This window comes from Tenrec ecaudatus, chromosome 6, assembly GCF_050624435.1.
Source record: "Tenrec ecaudatus isolate mTenEca1 chromosome 6, mTenEca1.hap1, whole genome shotgun sequence".
Taxonomy (NCBI): Eukaryota; Metazoa; Chordata; class Mammalia; order Afrosoricida; family Tenrecidae; genus Tenrec; species Tenrec ecaudatus.
Genome location: NC_134535.1, coordinates 32,045,668 through 32,067,441, shown reverse-complemented (window position 1 = coordinate 32,067,441; position 21,774 = coordinate 32,045,668). Strand labels below are relative to the sequence as shown.

The following is a 21,774-nucleotide window of genomic DNA, read 5'->3' as shown; positions in this document are numbered from 1 at the left end:
AATCTAGTGACTCCACATGGGAGCCACCTTGGGGGCATCCCTGGCACAAGACGCCTCTGCCAACCCACCCCGAAATTCATCATGCCGTAGCGGCTTCCTCAAAGCCTGAGACCACTGTGCCCAGAGCAGCATGGCCCATGAAGATCGCAAGAACAATGGCAATGTGTAATCATCACTACTCCTTGGCCCACCATGGCCAAGAACCTCAGGGGCAGAAACAGGAGTGGAAACAGTTCCATTGGGTTACCAGAAAAGACATCTGAATAGAGTCCTCAGTTTGAAGGATCACCATGCCTTTGAATTAGATGAAAATCCATTACCATCAAGTGGATTCCTACTTATAGTGACCGTATAGGACAAGGTAGAACGGCCCTATAGTGTTCCCAAGGCTATAATCCTTATGGAAGCAGACTGACACATCTTCCTTCCATAGAGAGGCTGTCGGGTACAGACCACTAATTCTTACTCTTCAGTTAGCAAACGAGTCTTAACTACTGCAGTCACTACGGCATCAAGGGTTCTATTTGAATTAGATGCAGCCCCAAGAAATCAAGAAAATTTTCCTGTAATCAGTCAAGGACAAGAAAATATTACCATACCCATTGCTGGAGCATTTAGAAAAGGAAGCTTGTCCCCCCCATCCCCCCAAATAATGTTTTATTGAATTAGGTGAGCATTTTCAGGTCAATTTTATATTCAACACTTTAAGCTACTCATCAAATCTCCAGAAGCTTGCCACACACTGTACCACTCCCGTTCTCTGTGGCATATTATCTACCCCTTCACCTGTCTACTCTCTAGCCTATTTATTGCTTATCTTCCTTCCCTGAAGAGGAAACTCATTTTGTTGGACTTCACTTAAGATACATTTATGAGTGATCAATGGATTAGGTTGGAGGTTATAATAACCCCTCCCCCTTTTTTAGATGAAGAAATGGGTGTGAATAAGAGAACACAGACATCCAGATAGAGAAGCCTCTCATCAATAAAATGGACCGTAAAAAGGTTGCCGTGTTATTGATGGACACTGAGGAAATCTTTGATAGTCAATTCTTGAGTTAGCAAGTTATCTGCCTCTAGTTATTAGTGTGTGATCAACTCAATATAGTATATAACCCCAAATGTCCACGATGATCATCGTTAGCACCTCCAGCATTCCACTGAGTGTGGTAGATTAGCAATCAAGGAAACATTCCTGATACCATTTAAAGCGGAATGTTTGCTTTTGTAATACAAAAAACAAAACTAATGCAAGAAAATAATAAAATCAAGAACAAAACTTGCCAGATGCTATCAAGTCAGTTCAACTCACAGCAACCCTCTGTATGACAGAACAAAACACTGCTCAGTCCTGCATCATCCTCACACTATTGTTTGAGTACATCGTTACAGTCACTGTGCCGATCCGTCTTGAGGTCTTCCTCTTTTTCACGACTTTACCAAGCGGGATGTCCATTTCCTGGGACTGGTTCCTTCTGATACCATGGTCAAAGTACGCAGCATGAAATCTCCTCATCCGAACTTCCAAGGAGCACGCTGTTACATCTTCCAAGACAAGATCTTGTTCTTCTGACATACCACGGCACTTAACATTCTTTGCTAACATCAGGATTAAAACACAACTCTTCTGTGACCTTCTTAGGCGCTGTCCAGTTTTCACATACACATGATGTGACTGAATAGCTCGGGGTCAAGTACGCAGTAGTCCTCCCAGTAACATCTTTGTTCTTCAACGCTTCAAAGAGGTCTTGTACATCATATTTTCCCAACTAGAACAACTTGGTCTAAGGCAGCAGGAGGTGACAAGTCACTGCAGATCTGATGGCCTTAAAAGTGAGTTACAGTTCTTAAAAAGGTTCATCTAACCACAGTTCATCTGTCAGTTTGTTGTACTGTGGTGTGTTGGTGAGATCTGAAGCTGTCACCGGTATTTAAAACAATCAGCAGGGTTACTAGCACTGATTTTACTGTGCCTCACAGCCAGAATGCACTTCAATGTAATATTTTCAAATGAAAACTGATCAGAAGCCTGTGTGATCACGAGGTGCCAAAGGGATCAGTTATCAGGCATCAAAGAACAAAAAATCATATCACTGTGTGCTTACCTCCCCAATATGACCACTGAAGACAAATGCGTGCATAAGTAATGTGAAGAAAGCTCATGGTGCCCTTGGCTCTTAAAGGCTTGAAGGTAGCTCATAAGCAACAAAGCCCACATGGAAGAAGTACACCAGTCTGTGTGATCACCAGGTGTCAAAAGGGATGAGGTAGCAGGCATCAAAGAACAAAAAAATAATATCATTGTGAATAAGGGTGAATGCAGAGTGAGGACCCAAAGCCCATCTGTAGGCAACTGCACATCCCCTTAAGGAAGGGTTGAGGGGAGATGAGCCAGTCAGGTTGCAGTGTAACACTGATGAAACATACAATTTTCCTCTAGTTCCTAAATCCATCCCACCCCCCACCATCATGATCCCAATTCTACCTTACAAATCTGGCTAGACCAGAGGATGTACACTGGTACAGATAGGAACTGGAAACAGGAAATCCAGGATGGATGATCCCTTCAGGACCAGTAGTGAGTGTGGCCATATCGCGACGGTGGAGGGAGGGTGGGATAGAAAGGGGGAACCGATCACAATGGTCTACATATAACCTCCGTCCTGGGGGATGGACAACAGAAAAGTGGGTTAAGGGAGACGTTGAACAGTGTAAGATATGACAAAATAATGTTATAAATTATCAAGGATTCATGGGGGGGGGAATGAAGAGCTGATCCCAGGGGCTTAAGTAGAGAGCAAATATTTTGAGGATGAGGGTAATGGATGGACAAATGTGCTTTACACAATTGATTTATGTATGGATTGGGATAAGAGTTGTATGAGCCCCCAATAAAGTGATAAAAAAACTGATCAGAAAAAGCACTCAAATGATTAGTGATACATGAGAATGAATGCTGGTACTTACAAATTTTAGCATAAACTGGTACATGATGAACTTATTAAATAGAAATCTATTACAGCACATATATAAACTAGTAACATCAACACATTTGTATGACATTATATACAAGGGAGCCTAAAACAGTTGATGGAAAATATAATGGAATTTCCCCACAAATTCTAAAGACACCCTCCCCCCCATCTACTGTACCACTCACTGTATGCTTGACAGCATAATTGCTTGGTATACGAGACATAAGATACCATGTGCTGCATGCAGAAAACTGTTGTATCAAGTGCTGTCAATGTTTTCCAGTCAGGATTTCTGAACGCTGTTATAACCTTATGAAACCACGAATGTACGTGCAGTCAGATGTTGGCTGAAGGGATATCTGCTGCTGATCAGTTCTTAACCAGGGTGCCTTTTTCCTCACATATCTGGATACTTTTAACTTGTTGGCTACTTTTTATTTTTGGAAAATAAGGTACTGGAGAGCAAATCATGCTTTCTATTCTTTGAGGCTTCCTTTTGTTATGTAACCCCCAGTGGTTCATTACACGTCTGATTTTTCCATTTTGTGAATGGATATTTTATTTATACACATTCAATGTTACAATGCTTACATGGTGTGCAGGTGAGCTTCTCTAGTATACATTTGCAGGAGTCTATGAACGTCAACTTTACTAATACAAAATTACTTTCCAGAGGTGGGTGTAGTAACAGACACTCCCCTTCTACATATACTACCCAATTTGGTATTTTGTCAGAGTCCAACATTGTATCATTTTGGAGGGTACATCTGCTTCTTCAATTGATCTTAAACAAATCCTGTCCTCTTCCTCTCCAGAAGAGACTTCCAAAACATCTTGCAGTGCAAGTGCCCAGGGTGACACAGTGGAGCCAGAACTGACTTGAGGCAGTGAGTTTAGATTTTTGGTTTTGGCTTTACTAAGTCAGTCTTTCTCCATCTGCTTTTTGTTTCCCCAAACACTATTGAACCTGCTTTAATCTCGGATTTATTCTCTTCGCTTTTGTCCTTATGTTGTTACTCTTTACTGGAATTTAATGATGAAAAATTAATGGTCAATATACAATATCTGGTGGCATCTTCAAGGTGAATGTTATATAGTATTGAATTTCTTGAATTTGAAATTACATAAGATCACTTCATCTGAAAGCCCCAAAACCTCCAAAACACATACACACACAACATAGACACCAGCCCTGCCAACAAATCTCTTGAATCAACATTGAAATATAACTATTTTAGAAGGCAGTATAACTGGGACTCAGCAGAACACATGAAAGCCAGTATCTGTATTTTCATACACATTTTATTTGGTAAAATGAAAACTTATTCCACTCATCTTTAATCATGAAAGATGGAGTTTTAGGCATGTGAATTTAAAAGTGATCATGCTCAGTAGAGCTTCCTTTAAATAGCAGGCATGAACTAAGATGGAAACGCAGTGGAACGAAGATGCTCCACCTTGAGCAAACATGGTTCCAAAGTGAAATACATGACCAGGATACAGGCTTGTAAAGCAGGCCATATTTTAACGCAGTTTTTAAAATGTTTCCAAATAAAACTAAGCATTTAATCAGGGGAAACACCTAAAAGAAACATGCATCTTAGCCATTATTGTATTAAAGATATTTTTATTAAAGAAATTTTTTATTTTCCTCAATCCTTGGCTTATTACATTAAGTTTATAAAGTTATAAACTCACTGATGTTTCCAATTGAGTATTTTATACTAAATTAATTTTTTCCCATTTAATTATAAATAAACCTGCTGGCAAAATTCTTGTATTATAAAAAAGGGTTCCTTAGTAATTCAGTAAAGAATGTAAAGAATGTAAAGACTTCGTTTACTATAAAGTAACAATAAAATTCATATTTCCCCCAAGTCCACTTCTCCTCTATAGTAAAAATGTTTATTAAAAAAGTGCTTTGAGTAAAATCTTGTTTAAAAAATTTCAACAAACACACCAGAATAATTCATTATATCAGAGCAAAAAATTATTCAACGATACCAGGCTTACCAAGGAAAACATCAATGTGGAAGCCATTTTAGACACAAAAATCACAAAATGCTTCTGTTGTGGCCCTAACAAGACTGATCTTTACACTATAGGTTAAGTCGCTCCAAGCCCCTTTTTTACAGTTAAAAAAAAAAATCCCTCTATTCTGTTATATACTAGAGAAACTTAAAGTTATTACTTTGATTTAAAATAACTGTCTAGCTCACTTTGAAAACATGGATTAGCTATGATAAATCAATTATTTAACTAATTGGGTGAATTTTTCTACTGGCTTAAAAGTATTTGGCTAAATCCCAGTGAGGTCCAGAAGCTATAGTACAGCCAGGAAAGAAGAGAGGTCAGAACACTTTTGAGGAATGGAAGAGGAACAACTTTAATATCTATTCCGACACACTGCAACATTCTGGGCTCAGTCTCTACTACTATGAAAACACAGCAATAAACTCAACTATCCAAACATGAATCCTATGTTACTATAAAAAAAACAAGTCTTTGCTACATAAATAAAAAGTGCTTATAACTAGTAACATACACTAAAAATGCCAACCCTTAATAACATGGTCTGTCTCATTGCCAGCAATGAGTACTGAAGGACTGCAAAGGACAAAAATATATAGGTGCAATTATCTCCTATAGTTGTTATATACCATTGAGCATAAAATAATCTTCTTTTAACATGGAAATTAACACAAAACAATTATATAAGAATAAACTCCAGGAAATCCTCTGTAAGAATTTGACCATTATGTAATTGTACTAGCTCATAATGAAGTTAAATATGAATAGAACACCATCCTGAAAAATAAGACTAATTTATTTGTTTCATAAAATAAAATAGAATGCAAGATCTTTATTTCCATAGTCCAGAGGTGACAGCTTTGGGTATCATCTTCATCAAGAACAGTTTCAGAGTGTTTCTCATTGATTTATGTAGGCAGGACAGCCAATTCTACTTCCTGCTGCTTGCCCAGGTACCTTAAATATTCTTCATATGATATGGGAATTAGATGCTAACAAAACTTCTTGGAAAAGAAATTGCTAATAAGGATATTAAAATAACAACAACTTGGATTTTACAACTCCTGAAAGAAAAAATCCCTAGTTACTCTTGAAGCAATGAGTTCAATTTGGTGTCTTCTTGTGTTCTGGGATAGATCAACAGGTCCATAGCAAAGAGGTCGCTGCTTTCAAATGCCATGACCAATTATTTGAGAGTTATAATCCGCAGGCTCCATTTTTAAAATATGAGGGATGACACTGTCAATTCGTACATTGCCAATGAGGCCCTTAAAAAACAATTCTTCAGTGATTGTAGCATTCATCAGTCTCAAAGCCGGCAATCTGAGAAGAAGTCTAGATAACCTAAAACACAAAACAAAAAAATGTGGATAAGGGAATATGAAGGCTATATATTAAAAAGAAATTCCATTTAGACATATATATGTATATATAAGGGGGTACCCAGAAAAAAGCTATGTGGGTGGAGCTTTCATAGTATGCCTTTGTCTTGCTGGGCGAGCATCGACTGAGCAACTTGCTCTGAGTTAGTGCACCCAGTTGGGTAGCCTGGGAAGGTTCTCTTTGGTCACAGTGAATTTTTTTGTAAAAGCAGTTTTGCTTGAACTTTGTTTTTTTGTGACGGTTGATTTAAGAGAACAGCATGAAGCTGGGAAATTTTGTTTCCCGTTCATAAAAAATGCTACAGAAGCTGTTGTGAAGTTGAACACAGATTACAAGGACAGCACTATGAGAAAACCCTCCAGGGTACGAGTGGTTTATTCGTTTCAACAAGCTGAAATGTCTATTGATGACAAACCTTGTTCTAGCCTGCTCGAAGACTGACAGGGAACCACTAAAGAGATGGGCAAGATAGCTGGACAATCTTGGAGCTTGGTTCAGCAAATTTTAACGGAAGATTTGAAATTTCGCTGTGAAATGTGTGCCTCGGGTTCTGACCAGGAAAAAGAGCTTCGAGTGGAAACACGCCGTGCTTTGAAAGAACAGTGTAGCAGCAACCCTTTTATTCCAAGGCCAATACTGGTGAGGAACCATGGTGAGGAACCATGGTGCTGCTATTCTTCAGACTCTGAAAGGAACTGTCAACCAAGCCAGTGGAAGATGCTACCGTCACCTCACCCCCAAAAAACCTGTCAAGTGAAAGCAAAGATCAAGACAATGCTCATTTGTTTTTCGATGTGAGGGGGCTTGGTGCATTTGGAGTTTGTCCCACCAAGACAGACAGTGTGTCAGTTTTTGGTAAAAAACAGCATGCCTCTCTTGCCCCATGCACCTGACCTCTCTCCGTGTGACTTTTGCTTCTGTTACTGAAGTGGGACATGAAAGGACAGCAATTTGATGATGTAAAAGAGGTGAAGAAAAAAATGAGAGAAGAGTTTGAAAAATGTTTCCAAGAATGGGATCACAGATTTGACAAATGTATTAAGTGTAATGAGAGTACTTTGAAGGTGATAAAGTTATTTTGTAAAAAAATTTAAATACATAGCTTTGAAAAAATATTGTTTTTTTTGGGGGGGGGGTACCTATATATACATACCTACTTTAAAATAAGGAACTCTCTTCATTTAACCTTTTTACTGTGAGCTGGGTGAAGGTTTATAAAGCAACTCAGTTTTCCAGTCAACAGTTCATAGACATTTTGTTTCATATGACTGATTGCAATGCTCGCAGTGTAACATAATCGTACTACTTTCTGTTATTTACGGTTTCCATTTTCCTAGTTTCCTACCTCTTCCTTCCTGCTTTCTGAATTTTCATTTTGGGAAAATGCTGTTCTTTTAACCCAAGTTGATTATTTGCCTTCTGAGCTTCTCTAGAAAGTAGCACTGGTTGCCCAGTGGTGTCATGCTGGGCTACTAACTGCAGGGTTACCGGTTCAAAACCACTAGCTGCTCAGAGAGAGAAAGCAGCTGGGTTTTTTTTTTTTTGAAAGAAGCTTTCTATTCCTGTAAAGTTATAGTCTCAGAAATGCACAGGGGCAGTTCTACTCTGTCCAATGAGGTTGCTATGAGTCAGCAGGGACTTGAAGGCAAGAGTGAGTAAGTGACTTTTTGATTATCAGGTTGAAAATTGAGCCATGGGGATGTTAGTTCCGTTTCAGGTCTGTGGGCGCCTAAGGATCATAATCTGGGGTCCCACCAGCCTCTATTCAACTAGTAAGCCTGGAACATTTTATGATTTTGAGTTTTGTTGCACACATTTTCCCTCACTTTGGCTAAATTAAGACCTTCTCAGTGATCCCTCAGAGCTGTGGGTAGTGGTAACGGGGATCATCTAGTTTTGCTGGTCTTGGGGTCGTGGAGCGGTTGGCGTGGTTCGCTCATCCGTTGTTAATGCATATGGCTGTACCTAAATGCAGGCCTGACAGACTCCACAGCAAAGCTGCGCTTCCCTGCAGGCTGGGCCAACTATGCTACATGACCAGGCTATAAAGCTACCAAGCGGTAGTGTTAGGATTCAACTCAGCTCTGGCTTTGAAATACGTGTGCTTAATGCTGTGATACTGTTAATTCCTCTTCTAAAATTGAGTTGATCTTATAAAAGACAACCCCCCCCACAAAAAACATTGACAAGTAGAAATACCACAACTACGCTTAAAAATTAATTATAAAATACTGAGTGTTTTCATTTATTGAGATATTTTCTCCTCTTTGCCTAATCTAATTCATGATTTCATATGAATTAGAAAGCATCTTTAACAACCATTTAATATTGTTCCCTGCAGCTACAGAAACTCCTCCTCCCAGTCCTTCTCAGAATATACCCCAGATGTCTGAATTTAGTGACCTAGGGCTGTAAATAATTTACTCTTGCATGATTTCCTCAATAAGGAATCAGCCTCGAGAAAATCCAGAGGCACTGACACCCACAAGCAATACAGATTGTATTCCCAATTAGAAAGTCATAAACTTCAGAAAAAATGTAACAAAGTAATATCCCGATGTCCCAGAAAAGTATAAAAGCCCCAGCTCTGAGAGGACAAGGCAAATCTTGGAGAACTATCCCACTATTCTTCCAGATCTCTTAATAAAATGTATGCTGATTTTCATCCCATCTCTGTGATTGGCTACAGCGGCTGGTGGTTGGACCATTCATTCAGTTTCATGAAGAAAATAGTTTGGACTCTAGAGTCAATCAAGTTGTGTTCAGTCAAGCTTTGCCATGTATGACACAATCTTGAACAGGTTACTTAATCTCCCTGCGCAGAAGACTACTTTATATAAAATGTGAGAATTGGATGAAATGCTTGCTACACAGAATTTGTCAACAGCATTTCCTATTTTCAAGGTCAAGGGTAATTAACCTTGGGAGTAAAAAATAATAATAGATCAACAACAACAAAAAAAGCTTAAAAAAGGAATTTCGTTATTTAACTTTCAGATACCTGTAAGTGTCATCTGGATATGTTTTGGTTATGTAATCTTGGAATTCCACGTAAGCTTTTTCCTGAAATCTCTCAATCTGGTCCATGTTTTCTAGGCCTGGATGATCTGAAATATTAAGGAATATATTACTATCCTAGTTCTGAATGCTCATAACCAAAGCACTAGAAGCACAAAAAGAATACCAGCAAACATCATGTCACTGGTGGATCTTTCATGCTACAATTATTTATTGATTTTATTGACTATGTATCAGATACTTTTAACTGCATAAAATAATTTAATGTTATATACATATTTGAACATCCAAAAAATAAATTAACAACCCATATAGTTGGATTCTACTAAAATAGCTTTCTTCTCAATCCAAAAAGGAGAGAAATTGTATCATTTTGCTTTCATAAGGAACAAAAAACTAAAATGATTCAACTGTTATAAAATTTTTAATCTAAGGAAATATCTGCGGTTATATTCTCTGTTGCATTATCAATTAAGGAAAAGCATTCTAGGAAAGCTATGCTACATTATCTCTTATCAGAACAAAAATTGATTAAGCATTTCCAAAAGGAAAATTATAGACTTAAAAAAATCAATTCTATGACAAAATAATAATTTATAAATTATCAAGGGCTCATGAGAGAGGGGGGAACTGGGAGGGAGGGGAAAAATGAGGACTTGAAGCAAAGGGCTTACATCGAGAGCAAATGCTTTGAAATTGATGAGGGCAAAGAATGTACAGATGTGTTTTACACAAGTGATGTATGTATGGATTGCGATCAGAGTTGTATGAGTCCCTAATAAAATGTTTTTAAAAAATCAATTCTGTTATTCGGAAACTGATTTTTGACACTCACTGTGATTTTACATGAAAACTAAAAAACTGATAGGGAAGTGAATAGGCCCCCTTTTCCATCTGTTGTTAATTTTTTAAAATGCTTGGCAATTTAACCCAGTATTAAAATAATACCTCTTACTTTGCCTTTTAATGATGAGCCAAACAAACAAATGCTAATGCTAAAGGCCTACTAAGTCTTACCCCTGATTTTTTAGGTAGGATAGGGATTTGTTCCTCTCCATGCCTAGGGGGCTCCCCACATGAAGTTGAAAGCTGATAAAAGCTAAAGGGCATGGGAAAATTAAGGCCCGGGGGTGTGCTATAACACCTGGGTGGGCCCCAAACTAAGCCAGGTGGGCGCAATTCAGCCAATGGGGTCAACCAGCCCCACTGACCAGGCCTCCCAGCAAAAGGCCCTAAAAAGCTGGAAATTCTAGACCCCGGCCCTCTTTTCCAGCTGCTCTGCCGCACTCTCTCGCTGGCTTGGGTTCAGTTTACTGTAATGCCTGAAACTTCTATCCTTTATGAACACCCACTTGGATCACGAGTCAGGCTTCGGCGAGAATTCTTTCTTGTGTGAAGCCAAGGACCGAGGCATTTCCCACCACAGGAATCCAACAATTTCTTCGATCTTCTTTATATGACGCTTCAAAAAGTTCAAGGGAAATGACACTTTCCACCGAACTTTTTGAACCTTCTCATGCAGCTAGTTAGGTATTGGCTCACACTTAACATAGACAAATAACATAACTGTCTCAGTATTTTTGATGTAACCAAAGTTTAAAATCTGTGAGAAACAAGAAGGATTATTGTAGTACTACCCTTTTTCTAAACCAGCAATGAACACTGCATTGTTTAAAATTGAAATCCAAATGATAGTCTATAAAATCCAATGTCTTAAAAAAGATGCTCGCAGACTTATCACCATCTAGTTTGGGAGCACACTGATGACGCCACAAAGAAAGCCCCTACTCAGCAGTCCTTCCCCATTGCCCTCCCCTTCTAGTCCTGGGCAGTCAGCTGTCCACTGTAATGTCTCCATAGCTTTAAGACTCTAGCCAGGTCAGGTAAGTGGAATCAACATCATCTGGTCCTCTCTGGCTGGCTTCTTTCAGTTAGCTAGGTTTAAAGGTTGCCCTGTGCTGTAGTTTGTATTAGTACTTCATTCCTTTATTGTCAAAAAGTATTCCATTGTATACATGTCACTTTATATTTGTTTACCCATTTGATTAGGCATTTGGGTTGTTTCCACTTTTTGGGCAATTTTGAATAATGCTAATATAAGCAATCATTTACAAAATTGTATGTGGCCATGGATCTTCATGCTTTGGGCCTGTAGGTCGGCGTGGAACTAACTCCTGAGGCATATGGAAGCTTTTTGTTTCACATTTTGAAGAACTATCTAACTGGGTCCCATTTTATATTCCCACCAGCAGTGTCTACAGGTCTTGATTCCCCCAACTCTCAACCACTGCACTCTGAATAAGAAGTAAATATTTCAATACCGGGACTGAAGAGTACTATTGCCTTCAGGTAGGCATATTCATATCCGTCAATGCAGAGTTTAACCATGCTATTACAAAACTCCTGTAGTTTGAAGATGTGGTCCATTAATAGTTTTCTTCTTTCTGTGGACAGCTTATCTTTAAAACAATGAACAAAAGGACAAGTTTCCAGTTTCTGTTTTAAATGCATGGCTATTTTCATATTGTATATTTCCTTCTCATGAATTTCTAGGCTTAATAATAACCAATCAATTAAAGTATAAATTTCAGTACTAATGTATAAAACTAATTAATCTTCAGTTAGTGCTTTGTGCGGATAAGTCATGGAGACAACCACCTGAAAAACTGAGCAACCAATGTACAAAGGGCTCAAATTTAACTATTAAGGATTTACTTAATCTTATGTTGGTTGAAAACCATCTAAATATTTAAAAATTACCAATACTACTATAGGGCACTCTGGTGACATGGTGGTTGCTCATTGGCTGCTAACCACAGGCCAGTAGTCCAAAACGACCAGTTGCTCCTCAAGAGTAAGACAAGCTTTCTCCTCCCTTAAAGAGTTACAGTCTTGGAAATTCACAGGAGCCGTTTTACCCTGTCCTAGAGGGTCGCTGTGAGGTGGAACTGACTTGATGGTAGTGAGTTTAATGGATTTTTTTAATGCTAGTACAATAAACACTTCAATCAAAGCTTTTCCCGAGGTAAGTAGAATAACACATTACAGCTCTGAGACATTCATCAGAGCTTCGGTCCTAAAGTAGATGGAAATGCAGTGCTACCATCTATCTGTGATCGGTTGGAGATTACTGTGACTCCTGTGTCTTTAGATATCAGGAGGAGGCAGATGGTTTTAAAATTACATTAAAAATGAGAAATGGGAAATGGAAGATGGTAAGGAAATGGAAAGTAATTTGTTTTATGAAATATTCCATGAACTCAAAGGCAATTAATTCTCTTCATTTGAGGACAGGCAAGCTCTTGGCTGTTGACAAGCCAATCTAAAGTGAAGCATGTATACACCAGCGATTGCTTGGGTCTGTCTTCATGTGAATGAGTGTCTGGATTACTCGGCATCCAGAAGAGAAAAAGGAATCTTTCACATGACTAACAGTACTTTCAGTCACATGACTTTTTAGGGGTGAGGTTACACTGATAAACTGCTACAAATGCAGGCTATCATGAGACAAACAAAGTCCAAACCAAACCACTGTCATTGACTTAAGACGCACAGTGGCACAATGGAACAGAGTAGAACTGCGGGCTCCGGAGCATTTCCAGGACTGTCAATCTTTATGAGAGCGGACAACCTCATCTTTCCTTTGCAGAGCATCTGGTGAGTTTCACCCACCAACCTTGTGGTGAAAAATCTGCTGGGAATATCTGATCTTTTTCTATGAGGTAACCCTGGATTCTTTTTTTTAGGGGGGGCGGGGTACTGGTTATTATTTAATTTCTTAATAGTTTTATTGGCACATAATCCACATATCATACAATAGTTCAATCATATCAAGAATAATTATACAATCATTACTGCAATCAATTTTAAAACATCCCCCCCATGATTAAATCGCCTTTAAAATGAGTTGTGTAATCATATTCAATTATAGTGCTCAGCCCGTCTCCCGCCTTCATTGTTTATTCCTGAAGTCCCCTCCATCCTCCCCATCTCCCACCCCCACACGCCTATCTCCCCTATAAACTCTTGCATCAGTTATTGTCTCTATGCATCCGTTCCTTCTGTGCTTCACACACTGGTAAACCCAATAGAAACAGTAAAGAACAAAAGCGAAGAAAGTGGTAAGGATAAAACAATAGTATTATAAAGATAAAAATACAAACAATATGTAAGAAAGAAAAGATCACCGTCAGTATTTTAAATGCCAGGGAAGAAATTTTCATCATGGAACAAACAAGAGATCCTTGTATCTAGAATATTCAGGATTATAATGATCCATGTTTAACAGTAAGTCTGTTCCAGACCTTGACCTGTGGCTAGAGGGGATCTGCCAGTGACTTCATCTGACTAGATATTCTGCGGAAGAGTTTTGGACTCCTACTGCCCACCCTGGCCTTCCACAAACTGGGTGCTCACAATTTTAGCTCTGATACTTTTCCCTCTGTAATATTTGAATTTTGTTATTATCATCTTTGGATTCCACAAGCTGTGATGCTTCTTCCATGTGGACTTAGTTGACTCCTCCCTTAGATGGCTGCTTATTTGAATACAAGGCTTTAAAACCCCAAACACTATTCTGATTGGTAGCCTAGCACCAACTGCTTTATATTCAATGGAAAACCAAAAATGTGTGTGGCTTGCTCGACTGTAATAGTTGTCATCCTGCAGTGATCTCAAACAGAACCCATAGTCTCTACAAGGTATGCCTGCATACTTGTTTCAATTCTGTTGTGTTTTTATTTAAAAATATTTTCAGATAAAAGTATCAGCATATAAAAATTACCCCCCCCCACCAAAAGAGTGATATCTTATATGAAGGGAAGAGTACAATCACCAGATATCTAACTTTCATCATAACATTTTATACAAGTGAAAAGAAAATTAGCAGGTGGGTTTTTACCTTGTTGAAGACTACTGTGAAGAAAATTGACAAATGTTGCTAATATAGTTGCCACATTCATTACTTGCCAGCACTGGGCAAGACCAAGAGTGAAAAGTTCATTCCAATAAGCTTTCACCAATGATATGCTGTTTTCATGCCTATGCAAAAATAGAGTAAAGCATCATTAAAATTTCTAAACTTTACAGCACTCATTTTTTAAAGAACAAAGTATTACTTAACTAAAATTATTCTAAAAGGTCCGACTAGGCATGGACTCGGTCAATTCTATTTTGTACAGATGCTAAAAACTGATGAAGAATTACTTAGAAATTTAAATATTAGCCAACTTATTAACCATCCAGTCTATTATAAATGAATAAAAAGTGGTACTTTAATCTCACATTTCACAGACAGATGAAATATTGTTCAAAACGCAAAAGTACGAGGGGGGAAAAAAAAGAGGACCTGATGCAAAAGGGCTTAAGTGGAGAGCAAATGCTTTGAAAATGATTAGGGCAAAGAATGTACTGATGTGCTTTATATAATTGATGTATGTATATGTATGGATTGTGATAAGAGTTGTATGAGCCCCTAATAAAATGTTAAAAAAAAAAGCAAAAGTACACATTTAAATAACTTTCCCAAGTTTTCTTTTGACTTAAGTGCATGTAAATCCATTATTTCTAAAAAGGATAATTAGAATTATTGGATGGCAGGTAAGTGCAACCAATTTCCTGGGAGAGATGGCTTACTGTGTAAGTGTGTTTCAGATGAGACTAAGGCCCACAAAAACCTAAGCTCACTGCCGTTGAGTTAATTCTGACTTATTGATACACAAGGCTTTTACTCGAAGTAACAAGGGTCAGAAGTCCTTTTCTAAGTGAAATCACTAGAGCAAAAGTTAAGAGACAAAGAGTTTCAAACCTGTGCCACCTGCTTGATTATCTAATCATAAATAGGCAGAAGCTCTCCAAATCTGAGGTTATGCTCTACACTACGCAAAGACACTACACATTCTATATATCTGGCTCAAAGTTATGATGAGACACAAATATAAGAAAGATGTGAATTAGCCAAGCCATAAAGTACAGTTGGCCCTCCGTATCTGTGGGTCTTGATCCTTGGATTAAGCCAACCACAGATAAAAAATATGGGGATGGGACAAGCAGAAGAGTCCTAAAAGTCAATGAAATAGTCAACAAGATCTCTCAATGGTTAAGAGGTGAGCATAAAGTGCTATTTACATGACACTAGGCATAATGCAAGCACTATGCTGTTTTATATAAAGGGTAAGCATCCATGAATTTTCACGTCCTAGAACCAAGCCAGGGACAACTGTATACACCAGGCCACCATGCCTGGCACTGAAGATAGCCTGAGTCTGCGTTCATGAAATAGGCACTATAGCAAGCACATGTATAATTTCAAGATTCTTATATCGTCTCTATAAATAGAATACATACAAAAGTAATTTTAGGTAATAAAATGTCCACATGATCATAAAATGTATATAATATGATAGAAGCAAGTTCATATGAGGAGATTTTTAAAAGTCTTTCTGAGGAGGTGACACTGTACAGAGAAAAGATGAGACCCAGAGAAGAGTAAGGAAAGGGAAAACTCAATAAAAGATCTAAGGGAATAGGATATCAGGAAGAACAAATAAATAAACAGTGCATTATGAGATGCTACTTTCCCTTTTTGGAATGTCCTTTTCTCATACTGCATCCTGGTTAGTTCCAATTCATCTCTAATTTAGCTCAGAGCTCCCTATCTTGAAGAAACAGTCTCTTACTACACTTTGTTACCAAGAGAGTTAATCATTTCTCTTTAGATGCCACCTACATACTTTTTTATTTGCTGTATGGCATTCTACCTTATGAGTTTAAGCCAGTACTAGAACCTACTAGATTACAACCTTGCTGAAGGCCGAGACCCTCTTACGCATTCCTGTATCTCAGGGGATAAGACACAAGGCACCCAGAAGAATGCAGCAGATGATTCCCGAGGGCAGGGAACACAACAGGGAGAAGTGAAAACTTGGAAAAGTCAGACCTGGGAATGAAAGCTTGGGGACACATGCTCTTTCACATCTAAGTAATCTTTAACCCTCAACGCTATTTACTTTATTATAATAAAGTTATGAAGTAAGATTTCATTTCTCTAAAGAGATTTAAATCGGCAGGAACAACCTAATAGGAAAGATCTAAGGTGAGAGGAGACACTTGCATTTTTCTTCTGTTTAATGCACCATTAAGAACTCAAACCTTTGTATTACATTTTATTTAAGAATTGAATATACTTGACACAAAATCTAATATTAACTTAAGGGTCAAAGAAATGAACTGTTTTTTTCCACTGAGAAAAAACAGGTTCCTTCTCCCTTTCTACTCAGTATTTGAGAATGACTTGACATAAAAGTAGAAGAAAAACAAAAATCAATTTGAAAGCAAAGTTTAAATGAAAAGCAATGCTGAAAAAGAAAGAAAAAAAGAAAAGCAATGCTTTAAGATATCCAAATAGAAAATGATTAAGGATAAATGTGCAGCTACAATGAAAACAATAAAAATAAAAGGTAAGAATATACTATGCACACCTTGGTTGGAGGACAATTTGGTGCTGTTGATAAAAAAAATTAAGCATCCTTAGGTGGTACAAAAGGTTAGCATGCCTAGCTGCTAATATTTAAGTTGGAGGTTCAAGTCTGGGCAGAGGAACCTTGTTAGACAGGTTTGGCAAACTACATCCAAAAATTCAGTTAATGGAAATGCAATGAAGCACAGTCTTCTCTGATAAACAAAGGGTGACCATGAGCCAGTCAACTTGAGAACAAGTGGGAGTGGACCATCAAAAATGAAAACATATACCAGGTTCAACCTCTCTGAACCAAAAATCTTACTTATAGAAATCTATTTTATAGAAATAGTGACATAAGTAGGCAAAGAAATATAAACTGCCATATGAAGACAGCAGCAAACATCATGCCCATTCACCATGAGCCTAGAGGACAGAGGAGAACTGCCCTGCAAGGTCTCCAAGGCTTTATGGAAGCAGACTGCTGCGTCTCTCTGCAGAGCGGCCGGTGGGCTCAAAGTGCCGGCTGTGCGGTTAACAGTAGAGCGCTTAACCACTGAGCCACCGGGGCTTCTTCTTAGAAAGGGAATCCAAATGTTCACTAGTTAGAGCTGAGAACGTAAATTACAATAAATCCCTAAATTGAAATACTAGGTGCAAATGTACCTGGCTGCCAGAAAGAAGTCCATTACGGAAGCATAAAGTGCAAGCAATGAAGAGAACATGTAAACTGGGAGCAGTGAGTGTGTTTACTTTCAAAATGCTTGTCAAAATAATGGAATGAAAAGCTAATGTAATGTTCCCACAAACTTTTACAGACATAGGGGAATAAATGAAAAGCAAACGTGAAGGAAAAGTATTTGTCTTCACCTCTGATACGTAAGTTTAAAGAGGAAATAGCTAAACAAAGTGATGAAGGAGTACACGGAGGAAAGGAGAGAGAACAGAGACACTGACTAGAAATCAGAGTCCCATCCTGGCTACACTTACTAGCAAGGAAGTGTCCTGAAACTGCGGGGGGAGACTCAGCTAAGAATATGGAATGCCTATCGGTGTGCAGGAGGAGGAAACACCAAAATTGGTACTCAAAGCCTCCAAGAAAAAAGATGAAAAGTAGCCATTGCTACTCAAGAAACTAGCAGATATTTTGAGGAGGTAAGAAAAATCACAAATAGAAATAAAAGCAAAAATAACTACATTTCTTATCCAAAAAATTTTAAATTACATCTTAGTATATAGCTATGCTATTCAAATATTTAAATTTCATTAGGAAAAACACAGCAAAACACAACTACAGCAACTCTCCTTTAAGAAGGTTGCTGAGACTGAGAAAGAAAAAACAACTGATCATTTACTACCTACTTCCTGGATGAAGTTTACACTTATTATGTCACTCCCATGGAAGTATTTCTCCTACTTTACAGATGTGGTAGTTAAGCCTCAGTGAAGTTAAATAATGGTCCAAATACACAAAGGCAAGAGGGCAGTACCAGAATTTGAATTGAATGACAAATTCTATAAACCATTTCAAAAATTTGCAAATAAAATTCTAAAGTTCTCAGTAGAGTCCCCATAACAAAACCAATGCCGTCAAGTCAATTTTGATTTACAACCCTAACTATATAGCATATTTCTGAGGATGTCCATAAGAGCCTCATACTTTTATCCTATGGCAAGGTTTGAACCTCTGACCCAATGCTTACCTGACAGTGTCACCTATTTTCAAAACATTTTTCCCTGGGGAAGTAAAAAGAGGTGGGTAGAGAAGGTACTTAAGCTCTCAGTCAGGTCTCCAGAAACCAATACCAAAAATCTATTTTCAAAAGCATAATAGTAAATGTGCATATGTCTTTTTTAAATGCATAATGGTGTTTTTCTTAAACCATTACAGTGTATTATTCATGTTCAATAATGTTCAGAAAACATGGAATTAGTGCTCATAATTATCAAGTAGAGCATTGTTCATATTACTTACTTTGAAAAAGATTTCTGAGTCATTTGTACCTGGGGACAACCTATTTGGCATGTACATGAAAAAAAATCAAAGGCAATCTTCTTTCCCTAGCAGCATCTATTTGAGCTGAGGGCATAGTAGTTTAGGGGTCATATCAGTAGAGCTGGTTTCACCCCACTAAGATAATGAAACAATACTTCATTTTAGTGAAACTTTAAAAACTTTGTTTTGAAAGGTTCAACTTACAGGTTTAGCATTTAGTAAAAATTTTCCCACTTAAGGTCTCCTGTGGTAAATGATGGTGGCCTGGGATTTTTTATTACTTTGTAAGAATTTTGGTAGAGATAAATGAGGAGTACTTAGGAGCCCCTGTGGTGGAGTGGCTTATGTATTAGACCGCTAACTTCAAGGTCAAGAGTTTGAAAACACCAGCCGTCAGGCTTTCTACTGCCATAGAGTTACAGCACTGGAAGCCCTGAGAGGCAGCTCCACCCTGTCTTATAGGGTCACTAGGAGTCAGAATCCACTTGATGGCAGTGAGGGCTTTATTGTTTGTTTGTAAATCATGCCAGGTGCCACCAAACTCAGTCTAGTACTAGCTTGTAGTTGCTTATCATTGAAGTATGCAAGAAAAACACACAACCAACAGTGGAATTACATAAGTACTGAAATTATAAATCTCACCCACGAATGTAACATCCTTGTCAAATAGAGAAGCCCAATATAAATGGTATTACCAAGCACTTGTAAAGATTCTTTAAGCTACTATTCCCCTCCACTAAGTTTAGTTATCAACACCAACTTGACTTTTAGAGAATGAATGATGTTATTCATCTGTTTCTCTAAAATTGAAGTGATGTTATGAAGTTTTTAATCTAGAAATAAAAATGCAACTAATATCAGTTTTTAAGACATTTAGAATAGCTTTCCTCATCATGTAACAGATTTTATTTTCTCTCATAGAATTTAGTCCTTTCTGATAAGCCAACACAAATAAATAAGACTATAAATTAAATGGCCAGGGATAAGAAATAAAAGTTTATACAGCAATTAATGGCCTTGAATACTAAATCAATAGTTATCCTGATTGCAAAAAATTCAGAAGTTATTATGTTGAAACTAATTATCCAGAGAACATAGGAAAATGTAGCTGCCACTATAAAGTTAATTATAACCTTTCACTTTCTATTTTATTTCTTCAATATTTGGGTTATTTCCACAGGATAATTACACCAATTTAACAAGAAATACTTAGGATCAATAGTTTCATGAATAATTCAAAGAGTTCAAATTACTTTCTTGAAAATACCTTCCTTTTTTTGTCTTACAATAACTGATAGCCTATTATTAAAAATATCACCAGATTACCTGGCTTGAGTATGCCAAGTGAAAGTTTAGCACACTTGTGCATTAGAGTTACATAATTGCTAGCATATGAATTTATATTATATTTTGATTTTTTTCTCAAACAAAAGAAACAAAAAGCCTGGAGGAATTTGGAAGGGTAAATGTGACTTTCAGACTAAGGACTACCAATTGGCTTAAATACTACTACTATGAAGCAGGTTTTCAGAGTATGAAATTGTATTCCTTAAGCATATGATTTAAGAATGTATGGTGTATCCAACAAGTTTTACTAAATCAAATTATAGTGAAGTCCTCAGTGTGCGGTTTACAGACATGATTCAACTGTTTCTTAGTTATAATCAAGCTCTTCTCTAAGGATAGGATGCAGTTATTATTCCTATTTGACAAACAGGAAAACAAGATAATGAAGTGAATTGTTCACCCAATCATACTGGGGCGTGCGGGTTCCTTTACCTAAAAGATTAATTTCCTGACTGTGGGCTCGATCTTTCTTACTATCAGTTACTTTAAAGCCCTCTAAAGAAAGTGGGTGAACTTTAGTTAAAAGATTGTGTTTCTTATAGTACATAATTTTGCATATCCCCTGCTTACTTCAAAAGAGAATGGATATAAAGGCATGCTTCTGTGATCAGAACCCAGCCTACAGATCCCTGTGGTGGTACTTTTAAGGCTTCCTTCCCCAACCCTTTCCCTTCAAATAAATAAAGACCAGAAACCAATGTTGCCCTAGGTTTAAATATAATCACTGTAAGCAGTGTACTACTCCCTAGTTAACAAGGCTGGGATGAACTTTGAAACAGGCGATCTGAACTGGGGGTAGGAGGAAAACAGTGACCTGACACTAACACAGATTAGAAGGAAGGCCTGGGGAATCTACTTAAAAAAAAAATCAGCTGGCAAAGCCCCAGTGGATTACACCTGTCCAACTGACAACCGATCATGGGAGTGGCACGAGATACTTCAAGGAGTCACCAGTGATTGTGGGGGTGGGGAAGTTTTCCCTATCTTTGACCGAATCAAAACCAGCCTATTACAAATGCCAGCCTCCGCGTATGTTCCATCCAAATAAAAAGGATATATAGAAAATATTGATTAGCTATCAAGGTTTGGCAGATAAATGGAAAAATTTAAGTCATTTTTAATGCTGCATTATTTTACTTCTCAAATCCTCCCAGAGTAAAAGTTGTGTACTTTTCCCCGTAATGTACATTTGTGCTACAAATTTACATTTATATTCAAGAACTTCAAAACACTCACCCTAGGGCTTGGAAGGAAGGGATCGACAGTGCCCAGTGCATTGATAAGAACAGCAGTCTGGAGGCAGACTCCCCAATGTAGTGCACATTCAGGTACTCAGGCATAGGAGAAGGCATGGTGAGCTAGTACGAACAGGGATTTTGGTAAATAATCTTAAGACTGAACAGTCTAAGTTATTACTTCTTTGAAAAGTTAAATGTAAACGTCACACATAAAATGCATCTTTCCAATAGAGTTGGCTAAAAATGCAAACCTGGAGAAAATCCAGTCACTGTTTCACAGCGAACAATAAAGCTCTCACAATAAAGTAGTAGCCTGTAAACCAGAAAAAC

General features: G+C 37.8%; 1 protein-coding gene across 3 annotated transcripts in view; it reads right to left on the bottom strand.

Moving 5' to 3' along the window:
• Positions 1-3,539: 3,539 nt before the first annotated feature.
• Positions 3,540-21,774, bottom strand: part of NR2C1 (nuclear receptor subfamily 2 group C member 1) — a 68,442-nt gene continuing 50,207 nt past the window's right edge. For 2 of the 3 annotated variants that reach the window (XM_075551166.1, XM_075551167.1), the window contains exons 10-14: positions 21,443-21,564; positions 14,308-14,447; positions 11,729-11,866; positions 9,391-9,496; positions 3,540-6,350 (exon numbers count right to left, since the gene is read on the bottom strand). In XM_075551166.1, the coding sequence (XP_075407281.1) occupies positions 6,176-6,350; positions 9,391-9,496; positions 11,729-11,866; positions 14,308-14,447; positions 21,443-21,564 (681 nt within the window). In that variant the 3' untranslated portion in view covers positions 3,540-6,175. The remainder of the gene's footprint in view (positions 6,351-9,390; positions 9,497-11,728; positions 11,867-14,307; positions 14,448-21,442; positions 21,565-21,774) is intronic. The other variant, XM_075551165.1, reaches the window with a different exon arrangement.